General features: G+C 35.7%; 1 protein-coding gene across 2 annotated transcripts in view; it reads left to right on the plus strand.

Moving 5' to 3' along the window:
• The window catches only part of WAC (WW domain containing adaptor with coiled-coil), a 126,623-nt gene that overhangs the window by 100,544 nt on the left and 3,779 nt on the right, over positions 1-22,300 (plus strand). For both annotated transcript variants that reach the window (XM_020990512.2, XM_020990514.2), the window contains 6 exons: positions 6,609-6,854; positions 7,585-7,707; positions 8,062-8,210; positions 11,104-11,222; positions 16,893-17,079; positions 20,049-20,176. In XM_020990512.2, coding sequence (XP_020846171.1) covers positions 6,609-6,854; positions 7,585-7,707; positions 8,062-8,210; positions 11,104-11,222; positions 16,893-17,079; positions 20,049-20,176 — 952 coding nt within the window. The remainder of the gene's footprint in view (positions 1-6,608; positions 6,855-7,584; positions 7,708-8,061; positions 8,211-11,103; positions 11,223-16,892; positions 17,080-20,048; positions 20,177-22,300) is intronic.

Below are 22,300 nucleotides of genomic sequence, written 5' to 3' on the forward strand. Positions count from 1 at the left end.
TAGAATTACGTTTTCCTTATCCTTTTCTATTATATTAAATATAATTGTAACTTCCAATAGTGTGAATTCACATAATTTGACCATTTCACAATATTAGTTATTTGTATTAGTCAGGACCTAACTGTAGTAGTAGTACTACTAGTAACTAAATGTCCATACTAAAAATTTACATCCTACTATAGGAAAAATATCTTAACGTTTATTTTGAAATGGAATGTCTTTGGGGTAAAAATAAAATCCCCTTTCTAGAGCATTCCAAGGATCCCAAAGCATTATTTACTCTTATTTACCCAGGTTCACATAGATAATAAGTAACAATGTCAAGAATCAAACCCAAGTCCTGTGCCTCCAAATATCTTGCTCTTTCCATTTTACTGATACTTCCTTTAATGATCTCCCAAATTTGTTTGGCAGTATTCTACTAAATGCTAAAATGTTTAGCATTTTGTGGGAACATTGGAGTCTTCCAACTGTCTGTCAGTTTTCCCTCATTCTTACTGCATGACCACTAGCTAGCCCCTTTCTCATCCTGTGTTTCCTAGATGTATCCTTTGTTCTACTTGTTTCTTACAAGTCACTGTTGGTAATTTGCTGCAGCCTACTAATATTCATTGTGTATCTTCTGTGTTGCCATTTTATCCCCTGAAGGTTTTTTCCCCCCCAGAGATTGTGGTAGTAATAATAATGAATACTCACAGTTGACATATTGACATTTATATATCATTTTAAGGTTTACAAAATCCTTTCTACCTAGCAGCCACGTGAGGTAAATAAGTAATTATTCCTGTTTTTCACATGCATAAAACTGAGGCATATATAAGTTACTTTATGTCCCAGTGAACACATAGAACTAGTACATATGAGACTTGAAATCACATGCCTTTTTCTACCATTTCACCCTGCCTTTCTCTTAATTTTTAGTTGTTCTCAACTAACAAATGCTAAAAAAGATAGGGTTTTGTTTGAGTGAGCAGCCTTGAATAATTTAAAGACAGTCCACAGTTTCTGAAATAACATCCAGCATATTTCTAGTCTTTTGCCTATTCAAAATCTCAGATGGGATGCCCATCCAATTACACCCTATAATCTGGGTGATATGTATCCTTCATTGGCTTGTTTTTTCCTATATGAATTGATAAATCCACCTCTTTTGAGTAATGATAAGTTTCTTTTTTTGGAGGCCCTCATCTGTTCAAGCACAGTACTGTCAAACAGTAGCATCTGGACAACACTATTTTCTGGCAGTCCCTTTTCCCTTTGGATTCTGTGTTAGATATTCTCCCTAACAGTGACAAACATAGAGTATATATCTTTCAATTTTACGCTTTGATATTAATAATTAGAACGTTGTTAATCAAAATTAACCTCTGTAGTTTGTCAGTAAAGAAATCTTCATAACACATGCATGGGAAACAACTTGTAAGAAGACCTTTCATTGAGTTAAATGCTTTTAAATTGAGATGTTCCATTTTCCATCCTCTGCACAATTCAGGCAACTGTCACGAAAGACAAGAGTATGCTATAGAAAGGTATATGTGAAAGCCTACTTATGCTCTTTCTCTATATTCAAAAAAGAAAGAGAAGAAGGAATGGGGAGAGGGACATTTATCAAATGCTTACTGTGTGCTGTTGACATACGTAATATATTCATAAAACATCTTCAATTATCCATAAACTCTTCATGAAAATAGGACCACGAATAAGGAATTACTGATTCCTTCTCATTGCCTCTTTAGGATAACGATCTATGAATTTTTCTATCCTCTTTAAATTTTCCTATCCCTCTAATATTTTAAAAATTAATGCCAAGAGTGACTTTAAAAACATATTGTCTCTAGCACCTATGCCTTCTGTTTATATTTGATGTAATCTAGCTATTCTTCCATATTTAACTTTTGAGTGCCGTTTTGGATTTTCCATATGGCAAATGTGATTGTTACTCTATCATCAGTGATTAAAAAAAAGATCATTAGATACTTAACAGTTCTTTTCCATTTCTTTTGTTGTCTTTTATTTTGATGTCTTTAATGGGTCTCAGTATGCCCTTCCTCTACCGAAATTGCTGTCCCTTAACAACAAAGAAAAAGAAAAGATCAGTTCAGGGAAACTAACCAGCACATCAGACACCTATGACAGTAATGTACAGTTCCTTAGCCATAGTCCCCTTTTTCACAGAGTAAGACAAAGAAAAAGAGAAGATAAGGTAAGATGTGCAAAAGAAATAGCTTATAAATTGAATAGAAAATGGAGCTTAAACCTGGTACTTTAGAAGCTTTAACTACAATAAGGTTACAGATACAGACAATATATACAAAACAAATGAGGATGGTCTAGCCCACAAATTGGAAAATAAAATTTAGGGTAGACAGGAATAGAAGATAAAAAATGAGAACAAAGCAAGGAGAAACTTCTTTTATAGGTTGCAGTTAAATTGAAATAACTAAAAGCCAGAGGTAGAAGGAGAATCTTTTTTTAAAAAAAACTGCATAATTGAGTGGGGAAATAAAAAGGGAAAGGGGACAAAAGTGGATAAAAGCACAAAGTAATAAAGTAAAATCAACTTAGGTAAGTGTAGGTGAATGAGTTTAGGAGGAGAGGGTAGAGTGTATAGAAATAGATTAGAATCAAAATGCTTTAAGCTACTAATCAAAGAGACAAATTGCTGACTTAAAGAGTAAGAGTATTCAAAATATACTAAAGATATAAATGGCAGAAAACACAGTCCTAAAAAATGACTTTTAAATAGTTCATTAAAAATACAGAATGGATAAGAAAAGAAACTCAACAATTTGTTGTATACAAGTAAAGGCATGTAGAGAATGAAAATGAGAGGTTAGAAAGCAGAATTTACTTTTCATTATGTAAATCCAAAAAACCCAGACATTGCATTTGTGGAATCAAAGCAAAAATAAAAATTCATAATATCGAGAGATAAACAGGAACACTATATAATGTTTAAAGGAACCATAGTGATCTAATCCTATATACCAAATGGCATTGCATCTAAATTCATAAGGTAGAAATTAATTGGTTTGCAATTCACACGCGCGCGCGCGCACACACACACACGTGCACACAATAATAGTTGGACTACAGGTTTTTTTCTATTTCACAGTTATTCTTTATTCTACCTGGATTTACATTTTCTGACTTAGTTGGATCTCATTCTAAGCTTTTGAAAGACATATTTTCCTTGCTTTAATATTTTTTTGAAGTAATACTTCTTTATCCTCTATTATTTTGCATATACTCTAAATAAATAAGAGCATTGCCTACTGTGTCTCTCTTCCTGGCAAGGAGATCAAGTATTTCATATGGCTGAGCTGGTGTTTATGTTCTTTTAACCTCTTTTCTATTTTTGTAATTTTACATCTGTTGAACCTTGCAAAATTCTGTAGTCATAGTGTCATAAATTTAGAGCAGGAAGGACCCCATATTTCATCTAGGGTAATAACCCCCTCATTTTACAGATGAGGAAGCTGACATTCAGTGACTTGCCCAATGTGAACACAGTATATTCAGTATAGCATTTGAACCCAGGTTTTAATAATAAACATCACACCGCTTGCTCTCTCTTGCTCGCGCTCTCTCTCTCTCTCTCTCTCTCTCTCTCTCTCTCTCTCTCTCTCTCTTTTTGTGGAAGGGATTGGTTGAAGCTATTGTAATTGCTCTTTTTCATCATAGTGAATTTCCTAGTAGAGTTAAATTTTAGTCTGTCTTAAGTGTAAACAGGTAGAAATTTGGAAATGGTTCCTATGTTGATAAACTGTTATTTCCTGTTAATATTTTGTAATCGGGTTTGGTGCTTACCATGTCTATTACTCTTTGTCTCTTCAATTGAAGAAAATATTCAATGATAAACATAAGATTTCAACTATTGATAAGCTTTTCACATATTTTATTAATTAATCTCATATTTTCCTTGCACCATTGTTTCCTGTATGTATCTTTACATTGAAGTCACTACATATGTTGACTTAGATTGAAGAATCTTGTCAAGTGTACTCTTCCTGTCTATCATCTACAACAGAAGTTAATCCATGAATTCGAGTTATCTTCAACGGCTAGGTGTTTGCTTGTTTTATAGGTTGTAAAGGAGCTATTTATTTAGGTATAGTTTGGACTGACTGATCACTAAAGTTTTTTTTTTCCAGTTCTGATTCAGGTCTTTTTTTGCTTTTGTTCACAAGCATTGATGGTGAGATGACCATGGAGCCCATGAAATGTTTCGTGTTGCCACTGAGCACACAGTTGATTTTACTGACTTTCTCATTTGACTCTCTGAGGCAGACTTGTGGGCCGTCCTTCTGTTTTCCTAAAACTTTTTTTAAAAATGATTTTTGGTTTCCTTTTAGTGAGGATATTGATAGTTTTACTGCACTGAGAAAAAAATTATAATGAACGTTGGTTGTCAAAGAAAGTAGAGCTGCCACACCAGGTCTCTTAATTAAATAGTCACAGATACACTTATGGAGAGAGGAGAAATGACACAAATAGACAAGGTGTATGCTAGATATGACCCAGTGATGACAGCATGTATAAATTGGTTCTTGGGTATCTGACTGAAGGGATGGAGAACATCCCAGACATCTTTAAGATAAACCCACCCTTCCCCCCCAAAAAGGCCCCCAAAACAAGTGATAGAACATCATCAAATATAGACCTACGTGTCTCATTGCTTTTCTTTATAAAATTTTTATTAGGATGGTATACAAGCTTCTTAAAGTCATCCTTGTTCAGAGTTTCAGTGAATAGGCAGTTATCGTTACTGAATAGGCAATATTGCAATTGATATTCTGTAGTATCATTGCAAAAGTAATTGAAACATGGAGAGAATAGAAAATCATAGTACTTTTGTTGATTCTAAAAGGCCTTTGGTAGAATTGGTAGAACAAAATGTTGCCTTAAAGACTCTTTTTTAACAAGATATGTCCCATATATACACAGTTGACTTTTTTTTTCAAACCAGAGATCATTAAATATTCTTTGTAATATATAAGAACAGAAATTACCCTTTTCAGCCTATTGATTGAAGGCACAGGGAGATAAATGCTCATCAAGGATGTTCGCCGTTGTAATGGAAGAGATTCAGTTCAGAGTCCAAATTGAAGGGAGATTTCCTATAGATATGCTTCTGTTGTCAAATGATAACCTGCTGGTTGTATTAGGCCATAGGACATTGCTGAGTACCCTGTATGAGCCGAGTGAAAGTTAGTTTGACCTAACAATCCACATAGTAAAAACCAAGTGTATACTTATTGTCTGAACTGTGGAATACAGATAGATGGACGATAAAAGTATCTCAAAAATATATGGGAAATTACTCACCTTCTTTAATGACCCTAAATTTCTTTATGAATTGTGGGCCCCTTTGGTCTATACCAGATTTCTTTGGTGGAATTGTATGTCTGTGACTTATCAATCTATACATTCTCTGAAGAATCACTCAGAGAATAAAAACTCACATGGTGGATGTAAGATGGCTTCAACAAATAGCAACTAGGTAACTTCAAAGAAAGGGCAACCAGGTGGTACAGCAGATAGAGCACTGGGCCTCGAATCAGGAAGACTCATCTTCCTGAATTCTAATCTTGCCTTACGAGCTATGTGACCCTAGTCAAGTCACTGAAACCTATTTGCCTCAATTTTTTCATCTATAAAATGAGCTGAAGAAGGAAATAGCAAACCACTCTGGTATCTTTGCCAAGAAAACTTCAGTTGGGATCATGAAGAGTCTGAAACAACTGAACAACAAATTTCAAAGAAAAACTGGTTGCCATAAAAGTGTATTGCTGAGAAATAATGTAGTTTGTACAGCTAAAGCAAGAGAAAACTGTTGGACCTGCAAGTAGGTAGGCAGAAAGAGGTGGAACTTGGGGAACTAGAGTGTTATCATATGAGGCAAGCATGAACAATGCAAATCATTAGACGAAATGTCCAGTATTCAAAAGCAGTTTCAGTGGTAGTAAATCTGAATCAGTGGGTCTTTAAATTTTAAGAATTCATTTAAATATAAATGTTGTTGCTTTCTTCATTAAGTTGCCTACAGAGTTTCTTTTTTCTTTCATCAATGTATACAGGCTTCCTTCCTTCCCCCTTTTTTCTGTTTTAATGGAGCTGGAATCCCCTAATGAGTGTAAGAGATTGTAGAACCATTTGATATTAGAGTACCAACCATAGAGTAGTTTTCCTCTCCTTCCTGGATACTTAATTCAAATCTCAGTTTTTAGTTTTCAGACTAAAATTAAAGTGCAAATTTATATTCTAAGTGGATTCAAGAGATTTTAGCCACCCTAGTTGTTTAGTTGCTTTTTTTGTTTTGTTTTGGTTAATAGACTTGGTAGATTAGGAATTTGAAGGTTTAAAAAAACATTCCATGAATTTAAATATATCACATTTTAAAAATATGAAAATGAGGAATAAGATGACCATACTTATTTTTAGTTCCTGCAGATCAGATATTAATAATTATTGAAAACCTTTGGTGTATTTAACATCCTGTCAGTGTATTCAGTGCATGAAAAATTGTGAGCTAATGGAATAATAACTTTGTATTTAAAGGAATTTTTCTTCCATCTCTTGCTCTCTCTCTCTCTCTCTGCATTCAGAATCTGTATCAGGAGATAAATCTGTATCCCATTCTTGCACAACTCCTTCCACATCATCTGCCTCTGGGCTCAATCCCACTTCTGCACCTCCAACATCTGCTCCAACAGTCCCTGTTTCACCTGTTCCACAGTCACCAATACCTCCATTACTTCAGGACCCAAATCTTCTTCGACAGCTGCTTCCTGCTTTGCAAGCTACTTTGCAGCTTAATAATTCTAATGTGGACATATCTAAAATAAATGAAGGTAAGATTTTCAACAACATATAAAATGATTTGCTGTAGACCATTTGATACAATATTCCAGATACTGTCTAACCAGAGCAGGGTACCTAATGCTCATCACTGGATATCCAAGGACTACATGCTATCCTGGGCTATTCTCATTAGCTTTTATGGCAGCCATGTCATATTGTTGACTTATTAAACTTTTAGTCCACTAAAATGAATTTGTTTTAAATATGTCTCCTATCTTATGTTTAGAAAGTCGATTTTTTTTAAACAAAGTTTAAGGCTTTGCATTTCTTTCTTAAATTTCATCTTATTAAGTTCAATTCATAATTTTAATGTCTCTCTTGTTTTATCTTGGTTCTTCCATGCTGCTAGAAGTTATCCTTTCTGTCTTTGTATAATCTGTAAATTTGATAAGCATGACATCTTTTTGTTTTCCACATCATTAGTTAAGATGTTAAAGTTCGTGACCAAGCACAGATTTGTGTGGAACTCCCATCAGAGACCTATTCCAATTTGACATTGAACCATTAATGGCTATTTTTTGGTCCAGGTTTTCATCTGTTTCTGAATCAAATTAACTGTGCTTTTATCCAATGTTCAACTTGTCCGTGATAATAGCAACTACCCAAGATTTGTGTAACTGTTTAAATCTGTTACTTCAGTGAAATGGATTGTATCAGTTATTTTGCATACTTTTTTTTGTATCTTAGCTTTGGGAATAATAATGAGTTGGATGTTTTCAGTTCTTACAGCAGCTGTGACACAAGCTTCACTGCAGTCTATACTCCATAAGATTCTTACTGCTGGACCATCTGCTTTCAATATAACTTCTTTGATTTCTCAAGCTGCACAGCTTTCTACACAAGGTATTCAGGGTTTTATCTTTAGTAACATTGCTTTCCTGGTTGTGTCCTAGGTTGTATAACTAAGAAGTTCAAATTACGAATAAGAAGTTACTCTAACATGTAGCATTGTTTTCTAGGGTTGTGTTTGGTTAACTAGCCTGTTCGAGGATATTTGTTAGCTAAAGTTATCTTTTGCTTTTCATTTACTTTTATACAATATGCATACATAAAGCCCCTGCTGATTTAAGTTTTTTATTGGAAACTTGAATCGTGTTTTAGAGACATGTAACTCAAAATAGAAATTTTAAAATATTAAATGAGTACGTCATCAGCTTTTTACATGTATTCATAGTAAATACTTTTGTTTTATTGCAGCTCAGCCATCTAATCAGTCTCCCATGTCTTTAACATCTGATGCCTCGTCCCCAAGGTCATACGTATCCCCAAGGATAAGCACGCCTCAAACTAACACAGTTCCTATTAAACCTTTGATAAATACACCTCCTGTATCGTCACAGCCAAAGGTATGATGTTTAAAATATATGCTTATGTGGTGGTGATTTATTTTCTGTTTGGTGCCTTGGAGAAAAATAATATTATTTCTTAGGACTTAATTTATGCATTTTTAATTTCTGGGTTTAAGAAGATGGCCTGTATAAAATGAAACTTGGATAGAATGAATCGTACCTTTGAGCCTGAGGGAAATGGCATGAAGTTCCAAGTGGTGTTGTTATTATGAGCAGATGAGAAATGCTTGAAGGTCCTTAGAGTTCTGCTAACCTTTTGGGATGATCACTGTAGAATCAGGAAGCAGTGGACGGACCTTCTGGCTCTACTGGGACACATCATATCCCCATTACCCTCCAGAATCCTTTCCTCATAGAATTTTATTGGGGGACATTAACTTCATAAGACGAGGAACATAAAGAATAGACTTATAGAGCTCAAAAGACAGCCTAACACAAGAGAAGGGACACTGAATTGGCTGGCAGAGGAGTGGGATTAAATCTCACTAGCTATGTGATCTTGAGCAAATCAGTCTTTCTGGACCTCATTTTTCTTATCTGTAAAATGAAAGAAGTTTGAACCAGCGAACTTTAAACTCCCACCTCAAAATAATAATCCTTCTGGTTCATTTGTCTCCTTTGGTTGTTGAAGAACCTGAATTACAGAGTTTATGTGATTTTTTTCTGTGGTCATACAGCTAGATTGTGACAAATCTTTATTAAAATTCAGGTTTTTATTGATATCCATTTATTTTTCTGTGAAGGTATGCATTTTGAAATGGTAATTTTTTTCTTCAGTGAACTTGCATTCATAAATAAGTCCCAGTCACACTTGTTCTTGACTTGTCAACCAAGACATGTCACTATGGAAACATTGTTGGTTTTGTTAATTTATAAAGCCTAAAATGCATTTTTTTCATAAATTTGTTTTTGTAATTAACATGTAGCTCAAAAGTGAGACCCTTCCTCTCCCAATTTTTACGAGTTATGACTTTCAATATAATACTTATTAATGAAATATTGGAGGAATGTTTAATTTTTTAAAAATATTTTGGTTTTCTTCTAATTAAATTTAATTCATAGCCGTAACTTTGTTTTAGCTTATTGTCTTTTTTGCCCTTGTATAATTTGTGTCACTTATAATCATGTCAGTCTCTGAACCTGCCCCTGAATAGGCTCTAAACCTTATGGTCTGTACTGTTAGAGTTTGTTGGTACTGAAAAGTATTTTCCAGAGAAGAGCACATTCCGGTCCTTGAAGTCAAAAGTCTCATTTCTGTTAACAGATCAGGAAACCTTGAGTTGAACTCATGTAACAACATACAAAGGAGAAGACTTGACTTTATGAAAGATTATCCAGATTTAAATTTTGCAAAGCCTGGGAATTCTATAGTGTTCTTTATTTTGCCTTAAACTTAGCAGCCGGTTCATCTATTGAATCGTCTTTTTGAATAATTTAAGTTCCCTTACACAACATCCACTAGAACTTTTTATCTGAAAAAGCGTGTTTTTGTTGGTTCTTGGATCTAGAGGTTATAAAAATGTAAGTAACTGCTTGCCCAAAAAGAGAAGTTGGTTACACCTATGTTTCAGGTTTAAAAGAATTAATTCTTAGAATCTTCGATTGAGAGCTGAGATCTCATTTTACAGATGTGGAAACTTGAGACCCAGAGAGATTAAATGTTTGGTACCAAGTTGTAAGTGGCAGAACTTAGATTGAGCCCAGCTCTTTGAATACACAAAGTGCATTAAAGGCTATTTAGGATTTGGAGCAATTATAGATGGTCATGTGGGTTATAACTCTGGACATGTAGCTCCTTTGTTTTTTCTGGCAAATTAATTAACCTCTCTGAGCCTCAGGATCCTCAACTGAAAAATTAACTGTCTGGACTAGATTATCTCTAAATTTATAAATCTTCCATTACTAAAAATGTAGTTTTTCTTAGGAGAACTAATATTTAGATGATTAAGCTGAAAAATGTGCCTCTGTAGTAAGTTTTGTTCACAGTTGAGCCCCATGTGCTTCTTAATGTTTTTCAATGTTTATTATATTAAAATTATTAGTATTTATGAAAATTGATCACTTTCTTCCCTAGAATAATACAATTTCAGAGTTGATATGTAACTTAGGAAATATTAATTCCATACTTTCCTTTTGAAAGATAAACTGAAGCCCAGAACGGTTGTAATTGTCCAAGATCATATAGCTATTTAGTGGCAAGGCCAGGATTAAATTCCAGTTCTTCTGTTATTCAGTCTACTGTTATAACACACTCCCATAAAATATTTGAAAATGTACAGATAGGAGGCACTACACAAGATAGAAGGACAATCAGTGTGTAGTGTGAGGTATTGCATGATGTTTCCTAAAATCATTAACCCAGGTCAAGAACTGTGTTTGTAAGGCTTGTATAGAATTATAGTAATTGTATACTTCAGCATATTTAGATGATAGAATAAAAAAAGACCAAATGAGGTATAATCAATTTCACATAATGGTAATGTTGAAACCATATTCCTACCTATCCTCAAATTATAAACCATTCTTAATGATAGAAATGGAAGAAAGGCTTGATTATTGGCAACTGGATGATACAGTGCCGGACTTGAAGTCAGGAAGGCCCAAGTTTGAATGTGACCTCTTATACTTATTAACTGGACAAGTTGCTTAACCCCTGTTTGCCTTAGTTTCCTCATCTGTAAAACAAGGATAGTAGCAGCACTTACCTCCCAGGATTGTTGTGAGAATCAAATAAGATAATAATTGTAGAGTGTTTAGCACAATGCCTAGAAGATAATAAGCACTAAATAAACCTTAGTTATCATCATCAATTTCTTAATTTTCTGTCCTTAGTTTACGTTTTTGTGGCTTGTAAAGTTATGGAATACTCTAACCCTATTTTTAACTTTAGGTTAGTACTCCAGGTGTTAAGCAAGGACCAGTCTCACAGTCTGCCTCTCAGCAGCCAGTAACTGCTGACAAGCAACAAGGTCATGAACCAGTTTCTCCTAGGAGTCTTCAACGATCAAGGTATATTTATATTGGGTCTGCCTTTTGTTTTATTCTCATGCAAATGACCTTATTTTCAGTATCATAGTTCTCTATAATTTTACACTGACTCCTGCTTGGAAAAACATGGTTTTCAATTTCTTTTTCTTTTTAAAAAAAATTAGAATAAAGTTTTGTGCAAATCATCTGGAAATCTGTGCTATTTAATTAAAAGGTTGTAGTCGCTGATATACACAAAATATTGTGTAATGTCATTCTTATTATCTTTATTGTGGGATCTTGCTATTATAAGTTCTTTTTGAGAATCAAGCCAAGTTGAAATTCCATGCTGCATCAGCCAGACTATGGTATAGAAATAAGAACACTGGATTGAAGGCAGAAGACAAGGGTTCAAATCCCTGCTTTGCTACTTGCTAGCAACACTGCTATTTTGGGGAAGTACTTTGCCTCAGAACTCATACATCTGAATGAATGTTACCTTTCATAGTATATTTGTTGAGATGCTGCATGCTTATTTAGTGATTATACATTGCTTGAGAACACATTTAAAATTTGGCAGGTAGGTGGCACAGTGGCTAGGAGGACATGAGTTCAAATTTGGCCTCAGACACTTACAAGCTGTGTGACCCTAATTGCTTCTTCTCCACCCCCCACCTCCCCCCAAAAAAAAGAATATCTTTAAAATGGCTTTCTGTGGCTATGACACAACTTTTTAGATGTCATTTTAGAAGTCATTTTACACATAAGTGCCACCAATATCCAAAAAAATCAGATTTTACGAAACAGAGTAAAGCTTGCAACACTAGGATATATGAAAATCTTCTTATAAACATTGCCAAAAATTTAGGATTTTTTTTCTTGCCTTTTAAATATTACTTCATTATTGACTTTTCCAATCTGACTCACTTCCCTTCCATCCAGAAAGTATTTTCTCTGTAATGTAACATGTTAAGGTATCTTATGAATATATTGGTCATACTTTAAATATTTTAAAGTACCGAAATGTCATGACAGTTGCAGATCATTTACATTTTTATAGTGCTTTATAGCTTACAGAGCACCTTTGTGGCAAAAGCCCTGTGAAGGTAAATAGCTATATCTATCATTTGTATTTTGTAATTGAGAAAAAAATGAAGTTCTAAAGGTTTGTTACTGTGGTCACCTGGCTAGTAGATGCTAGAGCCAGGACTTGCACCAACTCCCAGCGTCCTGGCCACTACACATTGATTGTAGGAATTATGTAAGTCTGTTGCTGTGATTTATGAAACAGGTAGCATTTAGCCACCCTATGCTAAGCCTACAGGATTGAGTGTGTGTGTGTGCATCGACATAAATATATACACATGCAGACATTTATATATTTTAGGCATAGAGTCGGAAAGAATGCACTAAGATTAAGGAAGACTAGGAGAACCTTCTTGTCAAGTTTGGGACTTCAGTTGAAATTTGAAGAAATATAGGGGAGTTAGGTAGAGATGAGGAGAGAGCATTCCATGCATGGGGGACAGATAGAGAAAATTCACAGAGGCAGGAGAGATAGAGTGTCATATTCAAGGAACAACAAGGAAGCCAGTGTCACTGGCTCACCAAGTACATGAAAGGGAGGTAGGTTTAGGACAACTGGAAAGGTAAGAAGAGGACAGGTTATAAAAGGCTTTGACAGATGCACAGAGTATTTTATAGTTGTTACTGGAGGTAATAAAGAGGTACTAGAGTTTATTGAACATGTAGGAGGTTCACATTGTCAGGTCTGCGTTTTATGATCAATTTGACAGCTAAGTGGAAGATGGATTGGAGTGGGGAGAGACAGGGAGGCCAACGAGGAAACTGTTGCAATGAATAGTGCTGGCAGTGTCAAAGTGGGGAAGGGGTTGTATAGGAGAAATGTTACAAAGGTAAAAAAAAAAACCAATAGGATTTGATGGATGATTGGATATGGGTGGTGAAGAGAGTGAGGAGTTTAGAGTGATATCTGTGACTGGGGAGACTGGTGGTACTCTCTCAACAGTGATAGGAAAGTTAGGAAGAGGAGAAGGCTTTTGGGGAAAGATAATGAGTTCAGTTTTGGACATGTTTTGTTTAAGATAGCTATGGAAGTTTAAGATCCAGTTTAAGATGTCTAATGGGTATTTAGAGATGTGAAACTGGAGGTCAGAAGAGGTTAAGTCTAGACAAGCAGATTTGAGAATTCATCTATATATAGAGATGATCATTGAAACAATGGGAACAGACAAGAAAACTAAAGAAAATAGTATCAATGTAAAGGAGAAGAGGGTGCAGGAAAGAGCCTTAGGAGACTCCCACAATTAGCAGATATGACCTGGATGAAGATCCAGGAAAGGAAGCAGAGACTGAACATTTAGACAGGAAGGAAAAAAGCCAAGAGAGACTAGTGTTCACAAAAACCTAGAAAGAAGATAGTATCAAGAAATGTAGAAGACCTTTTCAAGGAATTTAGCCACAAAAGGGAGAAGAGATAGAAAACGGCCCGCCAGGGTGAATGGATCAAATGCAGGTTTTTTAGAGATGGTGGGGCGATGGGCCTGTTAGTAAGCAATAAGGAAGCAGCTAGTAAACAAAGAGTGACTGAAGATTAATGAGAGAGGAGGGATGATGTGGGGACAATCTGCTGGAGAGAAAGGATAGAATGGGATCACTTGTGTGTGTAGAGAGATTTTTCTTGGCCAAGAGAAGGGTTATCTGTTCAAGTCAGACAGAGGTAAAGGAGATAGTAGCAGAGGACATCTAAGTGATGTAAGATGACACAGGAGGGAATAAGGGGAAACTCTTGGCTAATGGGCTCACATTTTTTAAGTGAAACAAGGGCAGGGTTCTCATCTGAGAATGGAGGGACAGTGACCTCTGGAAAGCTTGAGGGAGAATGAAAAGGTTTGGAAAAACCTTTGTGAGTGGGAAAGTAATTGATTAGAGAGGCCTTAGACTAGAGCCTTCTTACAGTGAGGGCCCAGTTGAGATTATGTAACCTAAGCTTGTAATGGATTCTGTTAGCCCAGTTTTAGGATTTTCTCCAGCTTTGTTTAGCAGATTTGATGAGGATCAAAGGCAGTAGAGTGGATGGTGAGAATAATCTGAGGCTGCGATTTGGAAGGCAAGATCTTCAGTAGGTTAAAGGGACAAGGGATTTGAGAGAAGTAAATAGTGTAGAGTGGAACTAGTTCACCAGAAGGTCAAGATGGGAAAGGTAGGAGAGTGAGTGTACTCATTGCAGGCCTGATGGCCTGGAAAGAGCTAAGGTGTAGAGCAATTGGAGATTGAGGGGGTGGCAGAGCAAGGGTTAGAGTTGCAAGGCCGAGGGGGACAACAGTTTATTATCAGAGAAAAGAATTTCAGGTTTTATGAAGGTGTATGTGGAATACTTAGGGGTTGATGGCAAGATCAAGGGTGTAGCCTCCTCTGTGTGTAGGAGTAGGTCAAGGGAAATGAGTGATTTGAGGAATTGAAAAGTTAGATTCTTTGAGAGAGTATGTTTGTTAAACCCTTAGTATGAGGGCAGGAGTTAGGTAGGAGAAAAAGTCTGAGACAGGCACTGAACTTATTGAGGAAGGAAGGAGAAGTTCCCTGGAAATCTGTGGGCAACACTACCATACTTCAAAGGAGGAGTGGTTACTGAGTGTGGGTGGTAGAGGGAGAGCCTGGAAGTGGCAGAGGCTAAGGTGGAGTATGAGTGGAAGTGTAGCTTGTATTCAGAAGGATAGCCAAGGGAGGCTTTGTCACCAGGCAGAACCAGGTCTCAGTAAGTGCAAAAAGTTAAAGGAAAAGATTTAAGATGAAATCCAGTTACCTGTGAAGCAGACATTCTCGAGAGCACAATAGATGAGTTGGATAACACTGGAGTGTGAGAAGTTTGGGAGATTGGGTTGAGGGTGATAGAAATAAGGGAGCAGTCAGTAGGGGGTTGAACAATGCTAATTAGGGGTTCAGAACCACGGAGATTGGCCGTCATGATGGGGTGAAAGTATGTTAATCATTGAGAAATGAGTTCAGCTAGGCTAAAACATCGTCTAGAGAGATTTGTCCTCACATGGAATTGTCCAAGGGCATCCTGCAGCTCTTTTAGCTAAAGAGCATATGAAAGATTGAAGTGGAGCATAGAGTGTGCCATTCTGGAGGGAGGTGAAAGGGAACCTGAAAATTGGAATGTCTTCAGAAATGCTGCTATCTAAAGCTTGAGTTTTCCCCTCGTTTGATGCCTGTAAACCCTTGGTTAAAACAAACCAAAAAAACAGTTAAATGATTCAAGGAATAGCAGTCTACCCCATTGAAAGGTAGTACAGTGAAAGCATTCTGTCATTTTAAATTTCCAGTTGACACTTTTATACTTCACCAGTGTAATGACCCATTGATGTTCATAACAATAACTTAAGATCCTGAGCTCCTTTCTATTGTTACAAACTTTCATAATTAGTTGTGTGTGTAGTGTAGGTGGTTTTTAGTACTTACCTAATTTCAACCACCATTCTGCTGATATGTTTGATCATAGAATTTTTTTTTGCCCCTTGAATAAGGGGCAAAATTGGTCATTGATTGGTGATGATTCCGAAGCTAGTCTTAACAAGATTTTAGAGGGGTTCATTCTACTATTAAATGGTTAGGGGACCTGTTATTCATAGAGGGAAAAAGTTCCAAATTTGCACCCCCAAGTTGGGAAAATATGCAAAATAAATACTGTAGGCATTTTTCATTTTATATATTTTATTTGATGAAATTACATTTTATGTCAAATAACTTAGATATCTGTTGTTTTACAACCAATACTATTTCAGAAGATCTCCCTTAATAACCCTTTAACCTACCATTATTCAGACACACAGAAATCTTAAATTATTAATTCAAAGCAATGCTCTAGAAAAGTAGACTGAACTTGATTTGAATTGTTTTTAGTTATGAAACAGTAGAAATTCTAGTTGACTGAACAGTACCTTAGATTACTTGTTATCCTCAGTAAATTTTTGTAAATATAGATTGTCACTTTAACCTAAGTTGGATTCTAGCTCTTTTTCTTCTTTTTTACAAGATAGTATATTCTTTTGCTTTTTAAATTGAAGATGATATCCAGAATAGATTCATTTAAGGGGCAGCTTGGTGGTGCAATGGGTAGAGTGCTGGGCCTGAAGTCAGGAAGACTCATCTTCATGAGTTTAAATGTGACCTCAGGCATATAGTAGCTGTGTGACCCTGGGCAAGTCACTTAACCTTATTTGCCTCAATTCCTCTGTAAATGAGCTGTAAAATGAGCTGAAGAAGGAAATGGCAAACCACTTTAGTATCTCTGCCAAGTAAACCCCAAATGGAGTCACAAAGAGTCAGATACACCTGAAAATGACTAAACAACAAGAAGAAAATATAGTTCTGATTGTAACATGATATTGCCACTGTTGTACTGCACTGCCATAGGAAGTTCAGTAGAACATATGAAAATGTTCTACTGAAAGAATTTGAGGTTCAGTCAAATTGAAATTTGGCTAAGGCACTGTTTTTAAAGGGGAATGGGGGAGAATACAAACTTTTATCTGAATCTACATTTTTGTCTTAAATATTTTATATGTAAACATATTTTTCTTGGACCTAAAGTACGATCGTGTTTTTTAATGTATTTTATTATGACACAGCCATTTCAGAATGCTTATCAGGTGTTTAGAAACAAACTGAAATATTCTTTCTATCTTACAGTAGTCAGAGAAGTCCATCTCCTGGTCCAAATCATACTTCTAGTAGTAATGCATCTAATGCAACAGTTGTACCACAGAATTCATCTACCCGACCTACATGTTCATTAACACCTACCCTAGCAGCACACTTCAATGAAAATCTTATAAAACACGTTCAAGGATGGCCGGCAGATCATGCAGAAAAGCAGGTATGTACATGTTTTAAATATCAAAATATATAGTTGTTTGGGGTGAGTATTTAAAATATTTGGTTCAATTATTTTTTAGTGCTTTATTCTAAAACAAAGCTCTTTATAGAAATACATGTCTAAGTATTGATCTGACCTGCATTGAGTACAGGTTTCTGAATTCATTGTAAACTGGGGAGAAAAATAACCATGTGGTCATTTTAAAGAATGCAGTGTATCATCGTGGAAATAGCACTAGACTGAGAATTAGACACTCTGAGCCCTACTTGTTTACAGTCTAGTACTAGGGATATGACACATACAAACAACTTAATACATGGGTACATAAGAACATGGTGGCCAAGTGCTTGAATTCAAAGTGGGGGTTTTGGGAAAAGCTCACAAAAGTGATGGTATTTGAATTGTGCTACAAAGAATGATGGAGCATATGGAGAGGAATGGGTAATGTTTCTATCATCTGAATGGCAGGAAAATATGGGTCATGTAGGAGTACAGTGCCCAGTTGTACTGGAGAGTGGTACAATGGTCTGGAGTGTAGAACACATGGAAGGAGAGTAGTATGGAATAAGATTAGAAAGAGTGGCATCAGATTACAGAGGGCCTTGAATATTAAGCTAAGGAATTTGTTAAACTAAATGTTTGTTAAACAAATGAACTTTTCTTCATCAAAAAATAAGGTTGCGTTTCAGAGATTTGATAGAATTTGTATAACGAATATTAGTCTCCTAAGTGGGGAGTTGGAGAGGCCTGTTAGGAGGCTGTTGAAGTAGTTGGGTAGTTAGAAAGGCCTCTAGAATTATGGGAGTAAAAATAAAAGAGGAGGGTACAAATGTAAAAGTTATTGCAGAGTTGGAATCACCAAGATTTGTTAATAATTGTTAAGAATCAAAGCCAACTCATTTCATCTGTATTAAAATGTATTTAAGAATAGCTTTGAAAAGAATCCTCAAAACAGGTTGAAGGAAGTGTATGTATGGTCAGAAGGACTTATGAGGTGGTTGATGTACCTATGTGAGGGTCTTTATAAACACCAACTGGTAAAGATGCCATTTATCTCCTCCCCTTAGCTCAGCCTGCCCATGTTACTGTCTAGTTGCTTGATGACAGCATGGCTCTCAAAATGAAGGCCTGTACCTTGGTTCTTCTAGTTCATTGAATCAAGCTTTTATATATACTTTGAAAATATTTACTGCCTTCCCTTTCAGAAGCATTTTGGTTAAGCTACGTTTAACCAACAAGTATTTATTGATCATCTGCTGTATGTAAAGCACTATGTTGAGATATTGTAGGAACCCATCTTGTCCTCTCACTGGGGTAATTTATTTATTTATTTTGGTAATTTAATTTTTTAAATGATAATGTAGTGCTGTCTCTTGCATTGTAATTTCTTACATTGTTACGTAAATGGTTTTCGGATCAGACCTGAGGTTTTCTTATATATGGAAGTCTAAGTAAGGAAACTGTTGTTACCAATGTTAACAGGTATCTGCTCTACAACCTAAAATCTTAGTTGCTTGGGACACTGAGAAGCTGTGACCTCCCAGACACAGCCATTATGTGTCAGAGGTAAGGCTTTAAGCCAGGTGCTCCTGACTCTGAGGCCTTCTCAGAACCCATGCTGCCAATAATGATTGATTATCATATAAATGGTATTAGTAATAAGTTTTGTGTGAGTTCAGAGGAGGGTAGCATAACTGAGATGTGAAATAATCCGAGTAGGTTTATGCAGAGATTAGGGAAGGGTCTTAGATAAGTAGAGAGCATGGTAAGGGTGAGATAGCAGTATGTAGGCAATGTTAACAAAAATTGTGGAGGTGGGAAATTACCAAGCATTTTCTGTCTGTAATAGAGGATTCAGAAAGGTAGTTGGAGTTGAGATAGGTTAAGACCATATTCAAGCTAAGGAGTTCAGTTTTATCTTAGAAGCAGTAGGGAGCTATTGAAAATTTTTTGGTATAGAAAATTAGTCTGATGACATCAAGTGGATTGCAAAAATTGACTAACGGTTGGGAGACAAATTAGGAGACTATTGTATAAGTTTCGGTCCCTACTAGGGTGGTAGCAGTGGCAATAGAAAGAAAAAGATGGATGCAAGAAAGGAATAATATACAGGACTTTGTGTCTTAATCAATAGTTAAAGGAACATTTATTAAGCACTTCCTGTGTGCCAAGCACAGTGCTATGTGCTGAGGATACAAACAGTAAGAAAGATAGTACCAGCCCTCAAGGAACTTAGAATCTAGTCAGGGGGAAGAGAATACACAAAAGGAAGCTGAATAGCAGAGAGTACAGTACATGAGTATGATGTTTGTGGAACTGAAACCAAGCCTAGCAGCTGGTGGGAAATTGAAGAGGGTAAATTAAAAATTCTATCATTTTGAGCTTGGATGACTTGAATAATGTTAATAACAAGGGGAAAAGTAGTTTTTGTGGGAACATGATTTCAGTTTTAAAGTTTGAGGTGATAGTACTACATTCAGACATTAATACATTTAGAAATGCCAAACCACAGAAATTGCCCATATTAAGTTGCTAGTAGGAGAATGCTAAAGCTTATGTAGAATTTAGAGCTGGAATGGATCTTGGAGATAATGTAATCTAATCCAGTTTTGCTGATCAGAAAACTGATAATGTCACAACAGGGAAACTAAAAGAAGAAAGTTTCAATAAGGGAAATATTCAGCAGTGTTAAAAATTTTTCAATTAGGTCAAAGAGAATGAGGACTAAGCAAAAATTACTGGTCTTGACACCTAGATTGTTGCAGGGAGGAAGGGGAAGGAGGAAACAAGCATTTGTTAAATGCCTTCTGTGGGCCAGGCATTGTGCTTGTGTGCTTTACAGGTTTTGTAACTGAGCTATTGAGCTGTAAGCTCAATTTTAAGATAGATAAATAATTGTAGGAGGGAGATAGGGTCAAGACAGGGAAGACATTTTTCTAGTATTAAAAATAATTTTTGTGTACACTTAGGCATCAAGATTGCGTGAAGAAGCTCATAACATGGGGAGTGTTCATATGTCAGAAATTTGTACTGAATTAAAAAATTTAAGATCTTTAGTCCGAGTATGTGAAATTCAAGCAACTTTGCGTGAGCAAAGGTAAGATTTTGCTTAGTATCTGCCTTTTTTAAAAAAATCCTGTGCCTTGTTTTCAATTAGGTTGTTGGCCATAATCATAAATTATTAATTCTCCTAATTTCCATTGACATATTTTTACCATGTTCCAATAATTAAATAACATTCCAGTTGATAACTTAAACTTATGTTTATACAGCTTTCTTAATTATAAAGTGGTGTGTGTGACTTGGGACAAAACAATTTTGATGTGGTGTCATTTAGTGGCAGCATTGGTCATGAGTGTGTACTTCTATTGATATTAGGTTGACTCAGAGCATCTGTCATTGATCACCTGAAATCAAATTGAGCTGGTTTCTCCACCATTTTATTAGTTGTCTCAGTTGAGTGCTGAATTTCCTACAGTACACATGTTTCATTGCTCTCTTGTTGTGTTTTTAATTCTGTGGTTTTTAAGAGTGGATTTTACTCCAAGGAAACATGCAAAAACTATAGCTCTTAAAGAGCACACTTCAATGACTGTTAGATATTGCAGCTGCTATTGATGTGGGGAAGTCAAGCATTTAAATGATCATTCAAGTCCACAGTGAAACAGGAACAGTTACATCAAAGTACAAAGGAAAATCCCATCAAAAGACAAAACACAATGCCAAGAACTGACAAACTGTTGCTGGAAAACAGTCTGATTAATCCTCAGAAAACAAGCAAAGGCCTTCAGAGGAACATGGCAACTGGAAGGGCTTTATTGATACCTCTACAGTGCATCTGGAAGCTGGAAGAATAGCGAGAAGATCTGTGGGGTTTTTTTTAATCACCTATTAGTCGTTGCAGTGAAGCGGGGAAAAACTCTTTGTCACAGGCAAGACAGTATAAAGACTAGAGAACCGAAGGTTTGGAAAAGATTGGAAATTTTTATCGATAAAACTCACATTTTCAGTCAAGCCTATGCCAGAACTCTTGTCAGAAGGCGTCCAGATGACCCTATAAGATCAGGGCATCTTCATCAGACTATAAAATTATATATCCACCCCCCAAAAGAGTTTTGGGGATTTTTTTCTTTCCAGTGCTCCTGGAAGTCTTGTTACTATTAAGAGAATAATGAAGTCTGATAGATATATTAATATATTGAGAAGCAGAGTTATAATAATAATTCCCAAATGGAGATGGAATATTGCAACATGGCCTTTCATCATGCCAAGAGATGGAGATAAACATGCTTCAATGGCCTGGGAACTTACCCGATTTAAACCCCAATGAAAACTTATGGGCTATATATAATCAAGGCTAGACTTGGAAAAATGGACTATTCATCAAAGGTATGCTTAATATCCAATGTGATAAAAGTGTCATTTCATGATGAAGAATTAAGGAATATGTGTCAAAATCTTTTGAATCCAGTGCCCAGTCATATAAATGATTGTGGCAAATTAGGACATATTGCATATTACATTTTTACATTTAAAGATGTAAAAAGTTGTAAGGTGTATTGTATAAGCCAATAAATTTAATTACTTTACTTTGTCCCTGCTAATTTGTACCGCTAAGCCACTAAGAATATTGCCTCCTTTATTTTTATGTAACAACACAGAATAAACATTTCATTAAGCATGTTGTCTGTCTTGAACAGCAACTTTATGAAATTCCTCAAGGTAAGTGCACATTTTCATTATTGAACTAGGGAACATGGATAATTCCAATTTCAAACTTCCTGCCTATTTTAAGGATGAGAGCCCATGTAACACTTTATTCCATTTTATATATGTATATTTCACTGTAGCTACTTTTATAGAGATTTGTTTCAGGTTGTATTTGAACTAGAAAACTTTGTATAAGATTCTTTTCAAATGTAACATCTTACGATTCTGCAATTAAGACCACTGTTCACACTGCTTTTGATTAAAGCATTGGAATTTTAGCATCTTAGAGTTTAGTGAAATACATTCTTACCTTCTTCAAGTTCCCAAAGAATGTTAGGTAATGTTGTGCAATAAAGTTTTGTTCACTTGAAAAAAATGCTTATAGTAAAACAAAGGCAGACTTTTGACTTTTTTCATTTGCAGTATTCATGTATTGCTTAAAGTCAGTGAGAAACACTCTGGATGAGTTCCTTATCATTGAACACTGAAGAAGTATATTGCAGAAACTTGT

This window comes from Phascolarctos cinereus, unplaced genomic scaffold (genome assembly GCF_003287225.1).
Source record: "Phascolarctos cinereus isolate Bilbo 61053 unplaced genomic scaffold, phaCin_HiC Scaffold_1;HRSCAF=81, whole genome shotgun sequence".
Lineage (NCBI taxonomy): Eukaryota > Metazoa > Chordata > Mammalia > Diprotodontia > Phascolarctidae > Phascolarctos > Phascolarctos cinereus.